General features: G+C 42.0%; 1 protein-coding gene across 2 annotated transcripts in view; it reads left to right on the top strand.

The window, feature by feature from the left end:
- RPH3AL (rabphilin 3A like (without C2 domains)) overlaps positions 1–23,584 on the top strand; it is a 321,117-nt gene that overhangs the window by 82,822 nt on the left and 214,711 nt on the right. For both annotated transcript variants that reach the window (XM_066575908.1, XM_066575900.1), the window contains exons 3-4: positions 2,624–2,767; positions 5,171–5,300. In XM_066575908.1, coding sequence (XP_066432005.1) covers positions 2,624–2,767; positions 5,171–5,300 — 274 coding nt within the window. The remainder of the gene's footprint in view (positions 1–2,623; positions 2,768–5,170; positions 5,301–23,584) is intronic.

Genomic DNA, 23,584 nt, shown 5'->3' with positions numbered 1-23,584 from the left:
AGAAATCGCGGTGCGTAATTCCGCGGTGGAATTACGCATCGTGAGCATGGAGCTATTAGGTTCAATAGAACCTAATAGCTGCGTGCAACGCAGCGGATTTTCGCCGCGAATTACGCGGCGGAAATCCGTTCGTGGGAAGGAGGCCTAACTCTTACAGTGCTGTAGATATACAATACACATCAATCATGCAACACAGAAGACACTGACCATACAATTAGATAAATGCATGCACATTTTTATGAAGTAGCCCCATTACTCTGGGCCACTACACTGGGGCATGCTGTCGGGCATTGTTTGCCTGACGGTTCGTCCCTCTGTAAATGCTGCTTAAGGCCTCATGTCCACAGGCGGGTCAGATTCCGCATGCGAGAGCCTGCAGGGGAATCCAACCCTGCCCGAGGTCCCTGCGTACCTGTCCGGGTCTTCTATTTTTTTGTACTGCGGATTTGTGCAGAAACACCGGGCGGCGCACATGAGCAGTGCAGCTTTTTTTTCTTTAAACTTCTGCTTTTCAGCGGACTCCGCGGCCCGTCCATTGACTTCTCACAAATGCCTTGCTGTGCAATGTGCTCCTCACACAGCAAGCTGTTCTGCTCCGGGAAGCTGAGAAGCAGCAGTCAGTTTGCTCTTTCTCCTTCTGCTAATCTGTCAGTCCTCTACTCTGCAGTGCCTTGAAAAATAATACAAGCATAGAACGATGAGAAATGTTCAATGCAAACCAATTACAAAAAGTCTTCATTTCCAAAGACACATTGGTTAAAGAGAGAAATGAAAAACGAGTGCGCTGGAGTACATAACCTTTAATCAGATATTACATGTGTTACCGTGTGTTTTTGCTTGTACTCTTATTCTATTGATTTATGAAGGATAGTATATTTTTTGTGTAGTGAATTTTATTGATTATGCTTGTATGACTGCATGTTTTTTTGTAATCATCCTACTTGTCACACTGGCTTTAAGTCAGAGTTTACCTTACATTTGGGCATTTTTATATATATTTTTTAACAAAATACTTTTATGTCTAGTTATGACCGGTTTTGGGCTCGTGGAATACACACAATAGGGAAAATTTTCTTAGATGATACTTATACTCCTGTGGTTTGTTTAAGGAATGCCACAGTTTGGACTCATTTGCTAAGAGAGTCTATTCATATGTGTGAACACTAATCCTTATACAGTACATGCTAGATCCTATAGCGCTCTATGTTCTTCACCTGTTCGCATACTGGAGTTCCGCAAAGTGAAGTGGTTAGTGTCAAATTTGAGTCTTTTATAGTACTGTGTGCAAAATAAAGCTGGGGTCACATGAGACAGAAACCCCACGGTTTTGCCGAAGCGAAAAACCCCGAGATTTCCATAAGCTAAGCGCAGCTTCAAAAGCCGCTGCACTTAGCCACAGGTTTTTGAGCATCTTTGCGGCATGCTTTTCCGTTGTGGCTGACTCTCCACAACAGCGAGGCCGCAACGGAAAAAAGAAAGAGTTGACCTGCTGCGTCCCAGGAATCGGCGCCGCAGCTCTGGCTAATGCCGGCTTTGCCGCAACAGATTGTCCACCCCATGTCGACAAGATTTTTGACAAATTTCGTCCACATGGCTGGCCATCCCCGGGATTAGCGGCGGCAGCGGATTTGCCGCGGCAAAATTCTGTGGCAAATTGCCCGGTGTGAACCAAGCCTAACAGTAAACTGACATCTAACGCCCTACCTTGGTGCTGGTTCTGTATTTTCATTCTTTTACTTGAGTTAGGAAATACCAAAACTGAATGGTGTGAAGAGAGCCCTTTCATTATGTCAGTCACATCTGTGAAGTGGTTTTCTCTTTCTCGTGGCCAGATTTGTTGTCGGTTTTTGCCATCTTTTTATTATTGTATTTTTTTTTTCTTTTTCTGCTGGATCGTACTTTTTTTTTTGTTCATCAAAACGAGCAACTACTACTGTATATTGCTATATACAAAAGCAATGTAGCAGTAGAGGGCTTGGGAACGTAGATACGATACGTGCAATAAAATCCTTATTTTATAAAATCATTGCAGTAAATAAAATTTCCCTTGCACTGTACAGCAAAAAGACGTACTATTCCTGAAGAAAATCCCTTCTAATGGGATTGTATGTATATATGCTATGACAAATACAGAATATCAAGTTCGGTAAATCGATTTCCTTTTCGTTGGAAGCAGCAAACCTTAGTCCCCCAGCTGAGTGGATCCATCTATTGACAGAAATGAACAGTGACAACCGACCCCATTGATTCTACAGGGATCTTTTCAGTTTCCATCTCACTGTCTGGCATTTTCCCAGATGAAGTAGTGCAGTATGCTGTGCTCCTTCATCTGGGATTTTGACAAAACTCAGCAGTGCAGTCTTTGAATGGAACCCCCAACACTGATGTGAGCAGAGCCTTAAAAATGTATTAATTCAAGGTTGCCAATACATTATTTATGTGAAGTGATTTAGCTTCACAACTACTTACCTTATTTGTTATAGACCATATTTTAGTTCAGGTGATACCACTCACTTTCGATGTCATGGTTGTGCCCACCATTTATTTGTATTGGTCTCTCAAAAGCTTTGCCATAATTTATAGCATTAGAATTCATAGTGCTCATAATGAAATTATTTTTCAGGCTACAGACAGGCTGGTCAGTACACACTTACCAAACCGACAGGCAGAGGAAGACTCAGTCTCTTGATCAAAATGAGATGGAGTCAATCCTCCAAGTTATTAGAAGAGCCGAGAAAGTAGATACACTGGAACAGCAGAGAATTGGGTAAGTGTGAGACTTTAAAACTAAATTATTGGTTTATATTAAACATTTGCAGATTATGACAAAATGAGTACTAACTCCAGCTCCTTTATTGTTAATTCCGGGACTAAATTATTGGTAACCTATGCTAAGGATAGGTCATCAGTAGTTGATCAGTGTAGATCGGCTGCTCAGGCTCTCCGCCAATCACCTGTCACGTAATCACCTGTCACATAAGCGTCGCAGCCTCTTCTCAAGCAAATGACATCATGTTCATCGGTCACTTGGCCTGAGAGAAGCTCAATCCTATCCAAATGAATTGGATTAACGTGCTGTACCAGGCACAGCCGTTATACAGTGTACGGCACTGTGTCTGATATGGACTAAAGTGCTGGGCACTCCTCCAAGTGAAGTTTTTACTTCAATTAGTTGGGATCCCAAGTGGTGGATCCATACTAATCAACCAGTGATGGTATATGCTGAGGATAAGTTATCTAAGGTTTAGTCCTGGGAAACCCTTTTTAAAGTTAAAGTTCTGAATCGTGTAGCAAATAATGTTATATAAGTGTAAATGGGGCTGACTGAAGTGTTGCCTGTTTTATATATACTCATACTCCTTTTAACCCCTTAAGGACCAGGCTGTTTTGTACCTTAAAGGGGTGGTCTCGCGAAAGCAAGTGGGTCTATACACTTCTGTATGGCCATATTAATGCACTTTGTAATATACATCGTGCATTAAATATGAGCCATACAGAAGTTATTCACTTACCTGCTCCGTTGCTAGCGTCCCCGTCGCCATGGTTCCGTCTAATTTCGGTGTCTTCTTGCCTTTTTAGACGCGCTTGCGCAGATCCGTCTTCTCCCTTCTTCTCCCTTCGGCTCCGCTCGGCAGAATCGGCATTTTGGCTCCGCCCCCTTGTACGCATCATCGCGTAGCTCCGCCCCATGACGTGTGCCGGTTCCAGCCTCCTGATTGGCTGGAATCGGCACATGACGGGGGCGGAGCTACGCGATGACGCGAAAAGGGGGCGGAGCCAAAATGCCGATGCTTCCAAGACCAGCCGAAGGGAGAAGATGCATCTGCGCAAGCGCGTCTAAAAAAGCAAGAAGACACCGAAGTTAGACGGAACCATGGCAACGGGGACGCTAGCAACGGAGCAGGTAAGTGAATAACTTCTGTATGGCTCATATTTAATGCACGATGTATATTACAAAGTGCATTAATATGGCCATACAGAAGTGTATAGACCCACTTGCTTTCGCGAGACCACCCCTTTAAGGATCAGACACTTGTTAGGGATTTTACCCATGTGGTGGTTTAACTGCCATATTTTTTTTTCTTTTGCTATCAAAATTATTTTTGCTGCGCTTTTCCCCCCGTTACTTATAGGGCTATTTTTTTAATATCTTTTTCACTGACTTTTTCCCCTCGTTTTTTAGTTTTATTGGGGGGTAAAAAGCTGGAAAAAAAGTATTTTTTTTTTTAAACATTTCTAGTTATTTTTTTAAAATTAGTATATTTACACTAAAATAAAGTACGGGAACGGATTCCTCATTTTGTTTTGGACGTTTTGATATATAATATTTATGGTTTTGGATGACGGTTTAGGTTGGAGTTGGTTTTGGGTTATTTTCTTTCTTCTGTATATATTGTTTTATTCTGGAATTTTGTCTTACTGATGTATGTAATTATGTTTTTTACTATCTATGTCCCCCATAACGTCATGTAAGACCTCTGGGGGACATTCACATGTTTGTTTTTTTTTATTTGACACTTTTCCACTATAGCTGGGGCATCCATAGGAGCCCCAGTTACAGGAAAAAAGCAACCCCTGTAGTGACATTAGTCACTGGACTTTGGTTATGGCTCCCTGCACACGGGTGGAAATTCCGTGGTGGGATTTCCTGCAAAATGTCCACCCGTGCCCACTGCTATAGGATTGCATTAGATAACGCAATCCTCGGCAGACGTCCGTGATTTGTCCTGGTGAACACACACGCGGAAAACAAATTGCGGTATGCTCTATTTCTGTGCAGGTCTCGCAGAGGCCCGCACAGAAATGTCACTGGTGATGGGCCGGCCCTTCTCCGCGGACGCATCGGCTGGGCGGCAGCCGGCACACAGCGCAGATAGGAGACGCCTGGAGCGGGTAAGCCACAGGGCTGTGCAATGGCACGGGACCACATCCCGCTGCGAGAATTCTCGCTGCGGGATCCGACCCGGCTGTCTGCAGGCGGCCTATAGGGGAGTCATACTGAGAGATGAGATGTCATCAAGTACACGATCAGAGAGTAAATCTACAGTCGAAAGTTGTTTCTTTGGGATGTTACAATAATATTGCATATTTTCTGTGCTTGCATACTTTTACAAGTTTTTGGAAATTAATTTGTGTGATCTAGTAGAATATTATGTGCTTTTACTTGCAGACGGCTTGTGGAAAGACTAGAAAACATGAGGAAAAACGTCATGGGAAATGGGATGTCGCAATGCCTGCTGTGTGGGGAGCACCTTGGGATACTGGGAACCACTTCTGTCTTTTGCCAAGACTGTAAAAAGGTAATTTAGGATGCCTTTTTGTCCTAACTGAGATTTTCCATACCTTTTATATTATTTGTTTACCCTTCTTTTTGATATCCTTTTTTTATGGACTGGTGCCCAAAACTGGACACTGCATACTCAAAGATGCTGCTGTACCCGCAAATTCTAAATGGGTAAAATAATACTTTTTTCCCTAGTAGCCCTATCTTTTCTAATGCAACAATATCTTGGTGGCTTTTTATGCAGCAGACTGGCATTATGTGCTATAATTTAGTTTATTAATAACCGTTACACAGAGTATTAAAAGCATGTTTGTTTGTCCCAAAATATACATCTTTATCCTTCATCTGCCATTTTCTTTCCCATTTGGTCAGTTTATCCCGGTTTCCCTGTAAGGATATGGCATTCTGTGCACTACAACACTTTGTTGAACACAAGAACAGTGTATCAGCTCACCAGGAAATGGTTACAAAGGATCCCTTAGTTATCATACGGTATTTTTCAGACTAAAGGCCGAATGGACATGGCCAGGTCGGATTTCACATGCGGAATCCTGCAGTGGAATCCGACTCGGTGCCCGGCCGGTGACCCTTGCGGACCCCTGCTTACCTGTCCGCAGTGTTCTTCATCTGTTATGGGGATGTGCTGGCCGTCGAGCAGAAAATCACCATTGATTTCCGCTCGTGTGCAGGGAAAAGCGGTTTTTCATAGCATGCTATGTTCAGTATTTGCTGCAGAAACTGGAGGCGGACGCCCACTCCAGATGCCGAAATGCAAATACGCCCGTGTGCATTGGGCCTAAGACATATGTACACCCATAATTGAAGACATTCAAAGGGGGAAAGAAATATTTTGCTGTATATACTGCTATGGGTACTTTTCTGTTAATATGATAAAGACAGCGATGTATGAAAGCCACAATACCTCCTCAGCATATGGTGTTTACTATTTTTTAAGAAAATAAAGTAGAATTTTTTTTATTAATGGAAGATTGGTTTATGTATTTTTTTGGCTTTCCAGAATGGACTTCTTACACTATAACTTTTAATATTTAAACAATAATATACAGCTAATTCTGTGTCCACTATCCAACATAAAAAAGCAATATACTTAAAGTCCAATTTCATAAAGGGTAAACATATATTTTCGTTCAGTTAAAGTGACCCTCTCAAGCCTAGAGAAGCAAAGATGGGCACACCAGCTTCTATACATCATTAGTCTAAGACATTACACATGCTTTGATTAACTAGTGCTGTCCACATGATCAGCACTGACCAGTTAGATTAGTATGTAGTTTCTCACACACTATGCATAGTATGCATTGGTCGTCGTATCAGGTTGTCAGAGAAGCGATTTGGCCATCCTTGTTTTTCCAGGTCACCTTAAAGGAATATAGAATAATTAATTTTCGCAGTAGTATCTCTTAGCTATCCAGATGCACATTTTTATAAGGGTGGTCATTCAGTGATGATTTCTAATGGGAGAAATAGCAATTGTGCACAGAGCCATTCAGGCGTATTGCACGGCATAGAAGTAATCATTCAAAGATGGATACTCAGTGGGCATAACTATTCCAGAAGCTTCATTCAGAACTATAAGGGCTCAGTCACATGGACGTTTTTACATGACCACAATTGCCACCCATATGTTCTATTTTTGGGGGTCATGCGTTTTTTCAATAAACGCGAGTAAAAACGCCCATGTGACTGAGCCCTAATGAAAAAAGGGTGGAAGGCGGACAGACTAAGTTTCTAGTCCTGTCAACAAACCACCTCTCAGCCTGCTAAGTAGAGCATCCACCCTGATAAAGGCAACCCCACAAGGAAAACTTTATCTATATTTGCCTATTAAACTCTTGAAATATCAATAAAGCCAAATGGTGAAAATGGCAAAAAAAGATTTTGTCCCAATGCCCTACATTTCATATGGTGTCCTCAGGGGGCAACTTCTATAGGCATGGATAATAGATAGCGATAACGTATATGGTGTTCTCACTGTGCTCCTCTTTGGCAAATATTATATGGCCATAAAATTACCCCTCCTTCTATGCCCTGGGAAAAATCCCTATCAATCGACAGCCAAGTGCACTGCACATAAGATACCCAGCGCTATACGAAGGGGTACCCAGAAATGACGGGAATCTTCTTTTGGTGAGCAGGGTGTTGCTAGTAGAGGCATTTTTTTACTAGGTGAATGTCTGTGAAACCCTTCTGAGGCAGTTTGCCAGTGGACATTGTTAGAGAGGGTTGCGTTTGGCTCCAGTGATTTTTTTTTTCAACAACTTGTTCAATTTTTCACTTATTTTGATATGACTGATTTATAAGAACAATGTATGAACATTGCTCATTTGTTTCTCTGATGTGAGAGGGATAGTGCACTGAGAATTTGTAACACAGGGTCAAACAGTCAACCAAAGTTTGTTTGAAAGCTTTGAAAAGGTTGTATCACGATGTATGAAGAAAATGTCCTATTTTGTTGCAAACCAGGTGACAGTTTTTTTTCCATTGTGACACACACAATTTTTGACAAAAAAAAAAACAGCGTGGCCACCTTGCCTCAAACTCCATTTTCAGCCGATTCCTCGCTCTGTGACTTTTAATCATTTTTTCCTACTACTTTGGTTTAACCCCTTAGTGACGGAGCTTTTTTGCTTTTTTCCATTTTTGTTTTTTCCTACTCCCTTTTAAAAAATCGTAGCTCCTTTATTTATCCATCGACGTTGCTGTATGAGGGCTTGTTTTCTGCAGGATGAGTTGTATTTTTTAATGGCACTATTTATTGTACCATATAATTTACTGAAAAACTTTTAAAAAATTCTTAGCGGAGAGAAATGGGAAAAAAAACGACATTCCACCATCTTTCGGTGCGTCCTGTTTCTACGACGCACAAACTGCAACAAAAACGACCTGATAGTTTTATTCTATGGGTCAGTATGATTACTACGATACCAAACTTATATAGCTTTGCTGTAGAACTTGTATTTTTTTTTAAAGATATTTAATTTTTTTCAATTATTTTGTGCGGTCATTTTGTGCGCGTAGTAACTTTTTTATTTTTCTGTCGACGTAGTTGTGCAAGGGCTCAATTTTTGCGGGATGTCCTGTAGTTTCCAATAGTATCAATTTGGAATACATACAACTTTTTGATCGCTTTTTATTGCATTTTTCTGGAGGACAGGGTAACTAAAAAAGTGTATTTCTGGCATTCTTAATTTTTTTTTTTTCGGACGACGTTCACCGTGCAGGAAAAATAATGCACTACTTTCATAGTTCAGACTTTTACGGACGCGGCAATACCAAATACATATTTTTATTTTATGATTTAGATTTTTTAATAATTGATATGGCAAAAGGGGGGTGATTTAAACTTTTATAACTTTTTTTTTTTTACAATTTAAAAAACTTTATTGATCTTTTTTCTTACTTTACTTTGGGCAGTCCCTGGGGGACTTTAACATGCGATGCTTTGATCGCTCCTGCAGTATGACGTATTCTATAGCATTACGTCATACTGCTTTTTTACAGGCAGTCTATCAAGCCACCCTGTGTGGATGGCTTGATAGGCAGTCTGCTAAGGCAGCCCTGGGGCCATTCATTAGGCCCCAGCTGCCATGACACCTGCACGGCTCCCCCGATTTCACCGCGGGGGGGCCGTGCGGGACCCCCAAGCAGCGTTCGGGGGATTTAAATGCCGCTGTCAGAATTGACAGCAGCATATAAAGGGTTAATAGCCGCGAACGGCCGAGCACGGCTATTGCCCGCGGGTGTCAGCTGTAATAAAAAGCTGACGCCCGCGCTGTATGGAGGGAGATGGCAGCGCAACAGCAGGACGTAGTTTTACGATAGCGCCGTCACTAAGGGGTTAAAAGACACCTCAAAGGAAAATGTTTTACTGATGTTGAAGAGGTGAAACAAAAAAAGCCACAGGTGTACTACAATAAGTCAATAACTAAGAGTTTAGAAAAGCAAATACTGTATTTTCCGGCGTATAAGACGACTTTTAAACTCAGGAAAATCTTCTCCAAAGTCGGAGGCCGTCTTATACGCTGTGAATACGCTGTAGAAAAAAAAAATCAATATTCTCCTCACGCAGTGCTGCGGCAGGCTGTCTCTTCCCTCCTCCAGAAAGCTCCTCCAGGCTTGATTGCCCCACCTTCAGAAAGCTAATGCTCTGATTGGCTACCTCAGCGCGGCGTCAGCCAATGAAAGCCAGCGCTGGGTTAACAATTACAGCCATTCAATGACATCCAGAAAGCAATGCTCTGTCTGCGTGGAGGAGGGAGCGACAGCCTGCATCAGCACCATGGGAGGCGAGTATATATATTTTTTTATACAGCGTATTCCCGCCATATAAGTCGTCAGTTGAGGGTTATCTTATATGCCGGAAAATACGGTCTATATATTATTTTTAATAAATGCATGTTTCTTATGGGTACCCCCTTGTATTCTGGATTTAACTTCATATTAGGGATGTTTAGTATGAGCCCATTTGGACATATCCTAACATGCTCCTTCAAAATGTTTTGTGGGAATATTTAACCCTTTCTGCCTCCTCCTTTCTTCAGTACACATCGCTCAATGAGCGATATGTACTAAAAGTGGAAGTATTTCTTCCACTACTGGAGCCCGGAGGTCACGTGACCGCCGGGGTTCCCTGCTGCAGCAGAGATACAGGGTCGTAGTAGACCCTGATCAGCTCTGCCAGTGACTATTGTCACTACAGGGGATGTTTTCTCCTGTAACTGGGGCTGCTATGGATGCCCCAGCTACAGTGGGAAAGTATCAATTAAAAAAAAACAAAAAAAAATGTGAATGTCCCCCAGGTGGTCTTACATGACGTCATCGGGGACATAAATAGTAAAAAACATAATTACATACATGAGTAAAAAAAAACTGAATAAAACAACAATATATACATAAGAAAGAAAATAACCCAAAGCCGACACCAACCAAAGCTGTACCTATATGCGCCCTGTAATCCAAAACCATACATATTATATATCGAAACGTCCGAAACAAAATGAGGAACCCGTTCCCATAATTTATTTTAGCATAAATTTACTAATAAAAAAATATCTAGAATGAAAAATCTTTTTTTCTAAGCTTTTTACCCCCAATAAAACTAAACAACTGAAAAAAAAGCTCAGTGAAAAAGATATTTAAAAATAACCCTATATGTCACGGAAAAAAAAAGCAGAAACAATTTTGGTAGCTAAAGGGAAAAAAAAAGGGCAGTGAACGACCACATGGGTAAAATCCCTAAAAAGTGCCTGGTCCTTAAGGCACAAAACAGCCTGGTCCTTAACAGGATAAATAACTGATCCGAGATTGCAGCATGAAATAGCAGGCAGCCAAAGTAACAAAATGCCAGAATAACAGAACAATTGGGAATACAGGTAGTGCTAAACTCTGGGTTTGACTAGTCAACAATTCTTGTGATTGGCCACAGAGCAAGTGCAATCGTTATCCAATGACTAGATGCAGAAGACCGATAACAGCAGGAAGAACAAACAAGACGTGGATGAGGTGCAAGTAGCCGCTGTCCTTCAAACTGGATTACTGGTATATATGGGACATGCACTATTTGATAGTTGACAATTGGCTTTACCAAAATTATTATACCTAGTTTGTGGTCAGGCATTGGTTACTAATAGTGCTCTAACCAAGATGCAGATTGGGACTATGAATTTGCAGAAAGGTGTGTTTAACCCATTAATGATGCAGCCCATTTTTTTCATCTTTTGTTTTTTTTCAGTTTTGTTTTCTCCACTTTAAAAAAGATCATAACTGTTATATTTATTCATCGACCTAGCTGTCTGAGGGCTTGTTTTTTTGTGGGCCGCCTTGTATTTTTTAATGAGAGATAATAAACGGGCAGCGCTCCTGGGGTAAGAAAGTGTATAAATTCCAAATGTGCAGTTAAAGCAGAGGTCACTTACCTGGTGTGACCAGGCCACCCTAAAGGGGGCACTCCGTCATACATGACGTTCCAGTTATCTACATGAGCATCTAGATGAGGAGAGCATCAATGGGACCCCAATAGAGATCTTGGAAACGTGCAGTACAGGATAAAAACAATACCCAACGCTCCAGGGAATATGACTATATATATCACACACACACACACACACACAGTAGAAGTAAGGAAAATTTACTTGCTTCACAGGGGGGTCTCAGTTCTACGTACCAGAAGGTGACTAGTATATATTGTTAGGCATGGAGGGTTTTTAATGTGTTACATGGTAAATTAAAGTAAAGATTTTGTTTTGCAATTGTTAATATCTTGCAATTTTGACACTGGAACTATGCTATATGCTTCTATGCTGTATCGCATTTTCTGTTTTGAGTCTGTTGTATTAACATTTTAGGTTACATAAAGGGTTGGGGATTAGTGTATTTTTTTGTAAAACACAACAATTAGGACTTCTGGGAGACAGGATGTTGCACACATCTGCATTTTATCGCAGGTCCTGCTAATATTCTGGAAAAGCACAGCGTCAGGAGGGAGACCCCTGCGTTGCGATAGCGGGAGTTTCTTGGACAAGTGGACATCCCTGTGATTGTTCCCAGCAAGAGAAACAAAGTAATCTTGTGAAATAGATCTGAAGAGGTACGCATATATATACACATATACTTATGATAAGGCACAGACATGATGTGATTAATTTGCACTTAAAAGAATACCACAACAGGATGAGTAGAGAAATAAATACTTAAATAGTCCACCGATAAATTTGTGAAGGTTTTATGGTCTCTGAATCAGTATTAGGGGGTCAGCAGGCCAGAGTGTTATCTGTGCTATAGTGTCATGGAATTCCTTTTGTGTCCACTGACTTGATTATTTAGGAATGATCACACCCTTCCAGATTGAATGATCAAAGGTAGGGGGACAGTGTGCACTGTCCTGAAGTAATCAGTCTGATGCAAATTCAGATTAAGAAACTTCCTGTTTATTCTTGGGCGTTTAGCCTCTTTATAAAGTTAACATATCTGCCCTTTTGGGGCAGGCAAAAGGTTACATAGATACAACGTATTGTTTGATTATTGGATAAGCATCTTCCTTCATCCGGTCATCTGGTATTGCCCGTCACGTGGTAGCAGTTTGGAGAGGGTGGATACTATTTCATTCTACTTCGTACCCCATGTGTAGACCAGCCGAGATGATTGGAGGCAATGTCATGAATTAGTAATTGCATTAATCTCCCATGTTATTTGCATACGTTTCCAGTAAAATTGCTTGGGTACTTATTGCGGTATCTAAAAGCGGTACTTGTCTCAAGGTCGGTTATCTATGTCAAATCCTAATTCTAAATTTACAAAACATATGGAAAATGTAACGTGTTTACACTATATATTATCTTGTCAGCGTTTTGAGAACAGAAGTTTTATTAAAGGAAGTATTGCATATTGCGTAAATGTAAGAACAGAAGGCAAACATGACATTTGGTTATACCGAGTGTTAACTCATGAATACAGGTCCAATGTCCACTACAAAAGGCCCGAAACCCAATATAGCTATATTGGGTTTCCACCACAATAGATTCCTCATATGCCTCTTTGGATCTATTTCATTAAGCCTGAGGAGGAACCCATAAGAGATTCGAAAGCTCACTATAACATCATGTATTTTTGTTAGCCATTAAAAGGTATCATATCTACAAGATTACTTGGTTTCTCTTGCTGGGAACAATCACATTTTGCTCTACTGGCTAACATGTTACCAAATTTTTTTCATCAGACTTACATCCCCGCACGATCTTTGAGAGCTTGTAAATAAGGCCGCTTCAGCTCTCTACACACAAGAATGCCCACGTGGCCTGCACGATGTGAAGTGCAGTTCGGGGACAGCGCCTAAGCTCACTCTGCTGGCAGGCGCTGGAGGCATTCGTTGCAGTCCCTGGCCTTCCGATGTACGCACTCAGTTTCTCTCCCAGCAGCTGCACAGGCAAAGAGATTTCCAGAGCCAGTGAGATAATAAGAAGCATTGCAGACTGCACAACCTTCCCCTTTTGCCTTCTGCGCCAAGTAAAAGAATCTACCATCTCCACAAAATCTCCTGATTTTATATGAAAATTGCTTAGCCTGATTTTTACCAGCATCGTTAACAGAACCCCAAATAGTTATCCCTATTCTTGTTACTAATGGTGTCTGCTCCTTGTTGCATACTGCTTTATCCAGCTACAGCTATTTGTTAATTCTCCACTAGGTGGCAGTATAATTCTACTTCTTGCATCTTACAATATTTCCAACAAGCTTCTACGCTGACCCTCTACTATTCAGAGTGACTTTAGTTGTACTATAACCACCTAACCCCATAATTGGGATATCAAGCTTGCTTTTCCCTACCTCATACAGTCAAGTAGCCCTCAACAAAATGACTAATAACTTCCAGTTCGCTATGTAAGACCACCTTTTTAATCCCTTCCCATCAACCCAGCAACGGCTTAAATCCATGCCTCCCTGCATATGGTCCTAGACAAATTCTTAAAGCTGGTAACACTGCCCAACGATTATTTTGTTTCGGGCTCAAAATTAGCGTATTCTTTTGTATTTCCATCTGCTGAATTCAAAAATCACCATAAAAATTACCTATTAGCTCTTGCTTTGGAGATACAGTGGCATGTCCTTTTTTTACAGTTTGTATTTTTATTTTGTGGGAATTTTTTTTTTGGGGGGGGTAAGGGGGGTTGGGGTAAGTTGTCACACCTCTCAACTGACATAACACAATGTTCTCTATATGTTTGTAGGTTATAAACATGATAAATGTTGCTATTACTTTTTTTTTTTTTACAAAATTTCTGGTTTTGGAGTGCTTTTGAAGTGTAAAGTTTGCTATATCAAAATGCCTCAAAAATGTGTAAATTTAGTGAATAATTTTTTGTTACATTTGTGGTGAAATAACATTTCCATAGCGTCCATCATGACAGCACACATGGAGGTTGCTCCGCCTGTGATCTTTGGGACAGGAAGAAGGTGTTCTTTAAAAAGCCACCTCCCACCGCTTGACTCCAGTGTCTTTCTGTCCCAAACGGACACAGGAGGAGTTCTCCGTGCTGAGGATGGAGGCAGGGGGAGCTGCGAGTGCTACTCACCGGGGCACGAAGTATCTGGCTATGGGAGGCAGCTTCCACGCTCCATCCAGAGGTTGGCATCTTCTGTGGGGAGGGAGCGGCAGGTGCGACTCCTCTGCGCTCCTGTTCCCCGGCGTCTAGCGGCGGCCGGCTTCCGGGTATGGGGCGTCGTGCGCGATGACGTCGGACGGGATGACGTCAGACGTAGCGCGGGCGCTTAAAGGCGCCAAATTCAAACGAGAATGATCCTTCTGCATGTCCCAGGCTTCTCTTCCTTCCTGGCTGAGTAATATGGATAGTGCGGAAGGTGATAAGATTGTGCCAACTGTAAGTAGTCCACTTGGACAAAAATGGGGGACACCTTTGTTTTGTGAGTAATGAAGTTTTTTTCACACCTGGTATTAGTAATGGCTTCTCCTTATAGGAGGAAGCATTAAAAACTAAACAGGAGAAAAAAGGATCAAAAGGGGTGCGTTATGCACAAAAAAAGTGGACGATAACGCCAAGAGACCCATATGCTCGGCCTGCGCTACAAAAATAGTTAAAGACGAGCAACATAACCTATTACAGAGTATTCGGGAAATGGTGCGTGAAGAGGTACAGGCACTAAAAGAGCAAACCTTTGACGCCCAGCCGGGGCCGTCCCGGAAAAGGGCCCGCACCGAAACTTATGGGATCTCTTCACCTGAACATTCCGAGGGAGAGTTTTCAGACAACTCATCGGAAGTGTCAACCCCCGCGCCAGAAGGAGATAAAAAGTATTTTTTTCTCAAATCTGGACCTAGAAGAACTAATCTCCGCAGTGCGTAACACCATGGAGATCACTGATACTCCGCAGGTTAGATCAGTGCAGGATGAAATCTTTGGGGGCCTCCAGAACCTGCCACAAGAAGTGCTTCCCAATTAATGAAAACCTGCGAAATATGATCTTGGAACCCCGTTTGGGTTTGTGCCACTCATCCATCATCCAAAAAGCTTTCAGGGAGAGACTCTCTTTTACTGCTGAGGATGCCTCTCTATGGCGAGTAATTCCAAAAGTTGACGTGCCAGACGCAAAATTGACAAAAAAGACGGCGCTCCCCTTTGAGGACTGCTCCCAATTGAAAGATCCAATGGAGCGTAAAATGGAGGGGTTTCTAAAAGGCGTATGGAAATCAGCCTCTACGGTTATAGAGACCAACATAGCGGCCACATCAGTGGCAAGATCCCTACACCTGTGGCTCAATCAGTTGGATTCCCACCTACACTTAAAAACCCCTAGGGAAGAGCTTCTCAAATGCCTACCCCTAATTAAAAAAGTGACAGCCTTTTTAGCGGACGCATCGGGGAAGTCCGTAAGATTCGCTGCAGGAAGTCCAGGTCTAGGAAATTCGGCCAGACGGGCCTTATGGCTCAGATCATGGGCAGGAGACCAAACGTTCAAGTCCAGGTTATGCACGATCCCTCTGGTCGGCGAATACCTTTTCGGACCAACACTGGACAAAATCTTGGAGAAAGCAGCAGATAAAAAACTAGGCTTCCCAACAGATTATCTACCCAAGAAAACCATTCCCTTTCAGAAAGAGTATATTCCAAGGGGAAAAACAAAGGGAAGTCGGGTAGGTGGGCCTACCCGAAAGGGGGTAAAGGGAGAACTTCGGGGTTTCCCTCCAGATCTGACCCAAGATAAAAGAGTTACGGTGGGGGGTAGACTTCTCCAGTACTCAGAAAATTGGCTGCAGATCTCAAAAAGCCCCTGGGCCTCTTCAGGCCATTAAATCAGGCTGAACTCTAATCCCCCGACAATTTCTGCATAACACCGCGGCAGCCTCCCAACCTCCAAGCAAGATTGGAGGAGGGTGTATTTAATTTAATTAAGGTAGGAGCGGTTATTCCTGTCCCTGTGGCAGAACAAGGCCAGGGTTATTATTCCCGTTCATTTTTCGTTCCAAAGCTGAGCGGCACGTTTTAGAGTTATGTCGAATCTCAAAAAGTTGAATGCATATGTAAATAACCATACGTATAAAATAGAAACCATACGCTCGACGGTCCCATTAATAGATCGGGGTATTGTTATGTGTACTATAGACCTAAAATATGCGTATTTCCATATCCCCATCCATGCGACATCTCAAAAATTCTTAAGATTTTCAGTTTATATGGATAACACCATACGACATTTTCAATTTATCTGCCTACCGTTCGGTATCTCCTCAGCCCCAAGAGTGTTCACAAAGATCATGATAGAACCAGTTAGGTTCCTGCGGGAACACAACATCAAAATTGTCCCTTATCTAGACGACCTTCTACTGATAGCAAGCGACGCGAAAACCATGGGGGCCCAGTTAGAGGAGACATTGCATCTACTCAGAAAACTGGGCTGTATCATTAATTACGAAAAATCTAGCCTTGTCCCATAAACCAAAAAGATATTCCTGGGAATCCTCCTGCATTCAAATAAAAATCGGTCCTTTTTACCCGAATCAAAAGTTTCCCATATTTTGAAAGAGATACGGAATTTCAAAAAGAAAAAAGAGGTGTCACTAAGGGAAACAATGCACATCCTGGGCCTAATAACGTCCTGTCTTCCGGCAGTACCCTGGTCTCAGTTTCACTCCAGGTCTCTACAACAAAAATTGTTAACGACCTGGGATCGTTCTCAGGAGTCCTTGGAGGAGAAATTTAAACTACCACTATGGGTAAAAAAATCCCTAGATTGGTGGCTGGTACCATCAAACCTGAGGAAAGGAATCCAGTGGGCACTCTCTCCGTGCGTCACTGTAAATACGGATGCCAGCAGTACAGGATGGGGAGCCCAAGTGGCAGGTGAAGCCTTGCAGGGATCCTGGTCTACGTTCACCAGTACCCACACATCCAATTACAGGGAACTAAGGGCGGTCTGGGAGGCCCTGATTAGATCAGAGGACGTATTAAAAAACAAACATGTGAAAATATTGTCAGATAATATGACTACAGTTTCCTTCCTCCGTCACCAGGAAGGCACCTGGTACCCTCGCTTACAGTATATGGCAAGCAAAATACTATCGTGGTCAGAGGTCAACACAGCATCCCTCTCGGCGGTCCATCTAAAAGGGACTCTAAATCAGGTGTCGGACTTCTTGAGCAGGAAAAGACTGGATCCGGGAAACTGGTCCCTCAACCCGGAAGTATTCCGACAGCTTACGGACCAGTGGGGTCTACCACAAGTGGACCTGTTTGCCTCAAGAAAAAATACAAAATGCCGGGACTTCTTCTCCCTAGATCCAGCAGACCAGCCACTAGCATTAGATGCACTATCCCAGGAATGGGAAATGCCCCTGGCTTATGCGTTCCCTCCCTTACCGCTGATAGCCAGATGCCTGCAAAAAATCTCACGCAGTCACACCACCGTCATATTCATCGCCCCGGCATGGCCAAAAAGACCATGGTATCCAATGCTAAATTGGTTGGCAATACAATCTCCGATAGCGCTACCCCTCAGAGAGGATCTCCTGTCCCAGGGCCCAGTTTTGTTCCAGAGAATCCACTGGCTAAAACTGACGGCCTGGCTGCTGAGAGGCAGAGATTAAAGAAACAGGGGCTTTCCGACAAGGTGATTAATACTTTATTCAAGAGTCAGAAATCAACTACTTCGAAAATTTATTATAGAATTTGGGAAGTATTCTGTACTTTGTATAAACGAGAGAGCCCGAATCTAGATTGTCCAGACTTTATTAAAATTCTAGATTTTTTGCAAGCAGGGCTAGACAAAGGTCTTAGTCCCCAAACTCTCTGGGTTCAGACAGCAGCTCTTAGTGCCCTGTTTGACGTTAAACTCACGGAAAACAAATGGATAAGAAGGTTCCTGAAAGGGGCTGATAGATCAAAACCCTTCGTGAGGGGGCCATCACCCTCATGGGATCTTAATGTAGTCCTGGAGGGCCTCTGCGACCCGCCATTCGAGCCCATTAACCAGATTACGGTTAGAAACCTATCCGTGAAAGTCGCCTTTCTGATCACCATCACATCGGCTAGGAGAATTGGCGAGTTACAAGCGTTATCTTGTAGAGAACCCTACTTAAGAGTCTTAGATCGTGTAATATTCAAACACACCCCTGACTTCTTACCAAAAGTTGTGTCCCCTTTTCATCTAAATCAAGAAATAACACTGCCATCATTTTGTCAAAATTTTAGTAACGCGAAAGAGCGTCTTCATAACCTAGACGTCTGTAGAGTAGTAAATACCTACCTAGAAGTTACTCAAACTTTCCGAAAGTCAGAAAAGTTCTTCTTACAATACCAAGGGGCCAATAGGGGCAGACCAGCTTCGAAGGACACTATAGCTAGATGGATCAGGTTAGCGATCCAGGAGACCTACAAGACCAGAGGTTTGGTAGCTCCGGAGGGGACGAGGGCCCACTCCACCAGGGCTCTCGCCACATCCTGGGCAGAGCGCAGGGGGGCCTCAATAGATCAAATCTGCAAGGCAGCAACATGGTCTAGTATAAATACATTTGCAAGACATTACAGAATACATCTCCACTCCAATACAGAGTTGGCCTTTGGACGGAAAGTGCTCCAGGCAGTAGCCCCCCCCTAAAAAAGGTCTTATGATTTGGTATACCTCCATGTGTGCTGTCATGATGGACGCTATGGAAAGACAAGAATTATTCTTACCGTTAATTCCTTTTCCATGAGTCCATCATGACAGCACATGCTTTCCCACCCTTGATTGATGTATATAATGTCTGTACATACGATTAATGTCTTTCAGTGCAAAATAAAAAAAACTGTTGGACCTCGTATCCGTTGTGATAATTTGGAAGTCACTGGACTCAAGCGGTGGGAGGTGGCTTTTTAAAGAACTGCTTCTTCCTGTCCCAAGGTTCACAGGCAGAGCAACCTCCATGTGTGCTGTCATGATGGACTCATGGAAAAGGAATTAACGGTAAGAATAATTCTTGTCTTTTCACCACAAAACGCAATCTGACGCCTCTTGTGAAGACTGTTTATCGTCATTATTTTGGTATGAAGGTAGGGGACCAGGATAAGTCATGGGCTCCACATATATGTTGCAACTCTTGTTCGGTTAAACTACGAGAATGGCTGAAAAATAAAAGACGATCTATGGCTTTTGCTGTGCCTATGGTTTGGTGGGAGCCTACAAACCATACAGATAACTGCTATTTCTGCTTGACTCCGCCTATAAAGGCAGGATTGTCAATGAAGAAAACAGGTACAGTCCAATACCCGAATCTTCCATCTACCTATTCCACATTCAGATAGTTTACCAGTTCCTTCTCCACCCCAGCATCATGAGCTTGAAGTAGAAAATGAGAAAAGTGTGGAAAAAGAAGAACTCAACAAGCCTTCCACATGCCATGACCCTGACTTTGAGGTAAAAGATGATACACCACACAGACTAAGTCAAGCGGAATCGAGTGATCTCATTCAAGAACTCAAAGGAGAAGGCGGAACTTCTAGGGTGAAGACTACAGCAATTGAATCTTGTCCAATGTGTCAGGGTCTCACAGTGCAGAGAACGTCAGAGGGATCTGCTTCCTTTTTTTGAGAAGAAAAACAATCTGGTTGTTTTGCTGCGACGTTAATGGCTTGATGAAATGTTTGAATTTGAACCATGATCCAACTGAATGGAGGCTATTCATTGACTCCTCCAAGCTTAGTTTGAAAGCTGTATTACTTTACAGTGGTAACCATCTTCCTTCTATTGCTGTGGATCATGGGACACCTCCTTGACTCAGTCAAATATGCTGAACACAAGTGGAAAAATCTGTGGTGATCTAAAGGTCATTGCTATACTCTTAGGGTACACTAATCACTGTTGCTTTTTATGTATGTGGTACAGTCAGGATAGGAAATCACATTACATTCAAACAGACTGGCCTGCAAGAAATCTTGACTCTCCTGAGAAAAATATCATTGCCAAGCCTCTCGTGGACCCAAAAGATGTTCTTCTTCTACCCCTTCATATAAAGCTGGGTTTAATGAAAAATTTTGTCAAAGGTATGAACCAGGAAGGACAGTCATTTAAGTACTTAAGAGACAAATTTCCTAGATGAGTGATGCAAAGTTTTAGGAAGGTATTTTTGTTGGGCCGAAAATTTGACAACTGGTTAAGGATCCTGCGTTTAACCAAGTTTTGGAGGGAAAAGAAAAGGCAGCTTGGCAAGCCTTAAAGGGAGTTATTCATGGATTCTTAGGCAACAAGAGAGATGATAACTACAGTTGGTGACAGTACTTTTGGAAAAATACCATCAACTCTGTTGCAACATGTCCCTTAAAATCCATTTTCTCCACTCCCACCTGGACTGTTCCCCTCCTACCGTAGTTGTGGAGCTGTCAGTATTGACCATAGATAAAGATTCCACCGGGATATTTCTGTAATGGAACAAAGATATCAGGGCCGTTGGAATGAAGCAATGCTTGAGGATTACTGCTGGTCTGTGTGTAGAGAAGCTCCGGAACTCACTTACAAGAGGCAAGCCAAAAGAAGACAATCTCATGAAGTCACCACATGATTTTCTTCACACCGAACCACCTGCCAGGAATTTGTCCATCAATTTAGAACTCCTAGAATGTAACTGTCATTAAAAAAAATCAAATGCACTTTCAATGTTATTAGCATATGTAATTAAAATGTATTATTTTCTCTTAATCCGTTAAAATAACATACTTCCACCTATTGTATATCACAGAAACTAGAGCTAATCAAAAATTTTCTTTGTTATATTTGTTTTTCTCACCTCAAAATTAGTAAGATTTGACTCATGAAGTAGGAAACATTCTAAAATATTTTTTTTGCTGGCCAGTGTAATCGTACACAAGCTCAACAAACCACAACGGACTGCTCAGAAAAACCAAAACATGACTAAATTTAACAAAAAGAAGAATTTAACCAATTGAACGAAACGCCACCAAGTGCATCACAAGACAATATGTATTTGCAACCGGATCCTGACAGAAGAGACACAGCCTCACCTTACCTACCCACTTAGTGCTCCTACCACATTCAGTTCAATATGATAAACCAAGCTACAAAAGTGGCACAAAACGTGTGGAGGCTGCTGCTCCCCCAAATTATAAATGCCCAAATCTCATTCAATCCTCTAGTAATACTGCTTTATCCTAAGTCACAAACAATGCACAAAAAATGGTTGAATTAGAATATCGTACTCCAACTTTTGCTTTCGGCGATGCTTGGACACTTTTCTACCTGTCTGGTAAGAAGTTTACCCATTACTCTATAGCACACAAGTCTTTCAGACACCTTATTTCATGATGTTCTGAATACGAAAATCCACCCCATTACTACATCTGACCCTGCTCCCTCTTCTTTATTCATAAGTTCCCTTTTTTACGGAAACCCACAAAATCTTGGAGATTCACATCTTAAATGCACAATTCTGCGGATTTCAAAACATTTCTAAAGGTGCACATGACCAGTTTTATAGACGACATTGTACTTTTATGGGCAACATCTAAAGCCTTTATGCAAGGTCACAAAATTAGCTGCTTAAGTTACAGGTGCAAAAGCAGAACAGACAGTTTCCAAATCCTACATTCAGATGTCTTATGAGCACAGGCAGTACATTCTGGACGAAATATGGCTGACTCCAGAGTGAAGTTCCTGGAAGCACAATTCCTATTAGGTACCCTGCTAAACAGCTATGCCAAGTTTCAAATTGGAACGAGCCTGAACAGGTGGTTTAGATGTGGGTAATAAACTAGGCCCAATCTTAGCACATATGATCCAACCAGACGACGTGCGTACCTGCAGCCCATATGCAATATTAATTGCTTATGGGCTGCAGGTCAGACGCCTCAATTGACAACAATTTTTCGTGGTAAAATAGAGCATGCTGTGATTTTTCTTCTGCTTGTGGAATACGCAATTCGTATCTGCAAGTGTGAAGGAAAATTCGAAAATGCATGCCTTTCAATACCCACATTTTACCGCAGAAAGTCCATCCGTATGCTGATCATGGAATCTGCCATTCAAATCCGGTCGTGTGAGCGCGGCCTAAGGTGGTTGCTAAATGCTGTATATAAACAAAACTGCCACGTAGATTCTCTTGTGGATTTGAAGACAGTTTTGATTCTTTAGCTACAAAAAGACCATGCCCTCCCTTAATCCTATTGAGCAATTTCCCTTCTCAACCAGGATAATAACCTCTTAAAATACTATCAGATAGATTGCAGCAGATGCTTCTTTCTCTTGTCGACTAACAGATATTCCACCAGAAACATTGATATAGTCGTGTTAGTGGTGGGCTCACACTGGCCCCCCTCTTTGCATTTAATTCTAAGTGCCGAAAAGGCTTTTGACAAAGTCTCTTGGCCCTTCTTATCAGCTACTTTATTTAGGAGGGGTTTTGGTCTCAGTCTTCCTCCGCCACCTTTCAAATGTGCAAATGCCTTCTACAACCTCCTTGCTGATCAGTGATGTAACAGCATCTCTGATAGATCTTTTCTGGGGAACACGCGAAGATTGCCCATTACCACCTCTGTTATTCAATCTCTTCATTGATCCCTTACTGTACTACTTGAGCCAAACGGAAACCTTCATAGGTATCTTATCTTAAAGCTACATCTTATCTTAGAGCAGTGGCATTTACAGATGATCTCTAAGGACACCTCTTGGTCCTATTTCAGGAAATACAACAATTAGGCTCTTTCTCAAGATACTCACTGAATCTAGAGAAATATCAAGCCCTGCTATTAAAAGGTCCACTGATGCCCCCCATGGACAACCCATTTTCCCCTTAAATGGTGTAGAGGCCATCAATTATCTAGAAGTAGACATCACTTGCAAACCAACTCGTTTATATTGCCACAACCTCTCACTTTATATCACTAACCTTAACAAGACCTTAGCAGCCTGCATAAACTTTACTTTATCCTATATGAACAGGGAAAGTATTATTAAAATGATTTATTTTCCCAAATTGCTTTATTTACTGCAATCGCTCCCAATTTACTTATCCGCAAAGACACAATAAAAACATATTAGTTCCCTCTATAGGACCTTCATAGGGGACAACAAAAGAACTAAAATCCCCTTCCGCATAATACAGCAACCAAAAGTACATGGCGGCATTAGTTTCCCAAATATACGATCATTCAACTTAGCAGCCTTGACATGCTGTATAGTGTACTGGTTGCAAGCAAAATACTGTCATATGGACATGCTTCTTGACAAATTCTTCCTTCTCCACATCTCTCTATTAAACATTTTTCACTTGCCATACACCTT

This window comes from Eleutherodactylus coqui, chromosome 1 (assembly GCF_035609145.1).
Source record: "Eleutherodactylus coqui strain aEleCoq1 chromosome 1, aEleCoq1.hap1, whole genome shotgun sequence".
Lineage (NCBI taxonomy): Eukaryota > Metazoa > Chordata > Amphibia > Anura > Eleutherodactylidae > Eleutherodactylus > Eleutherodactylus coqui.
This window is presented reverse-complemented; position numbering and strand designations above follow the sequence as displayed.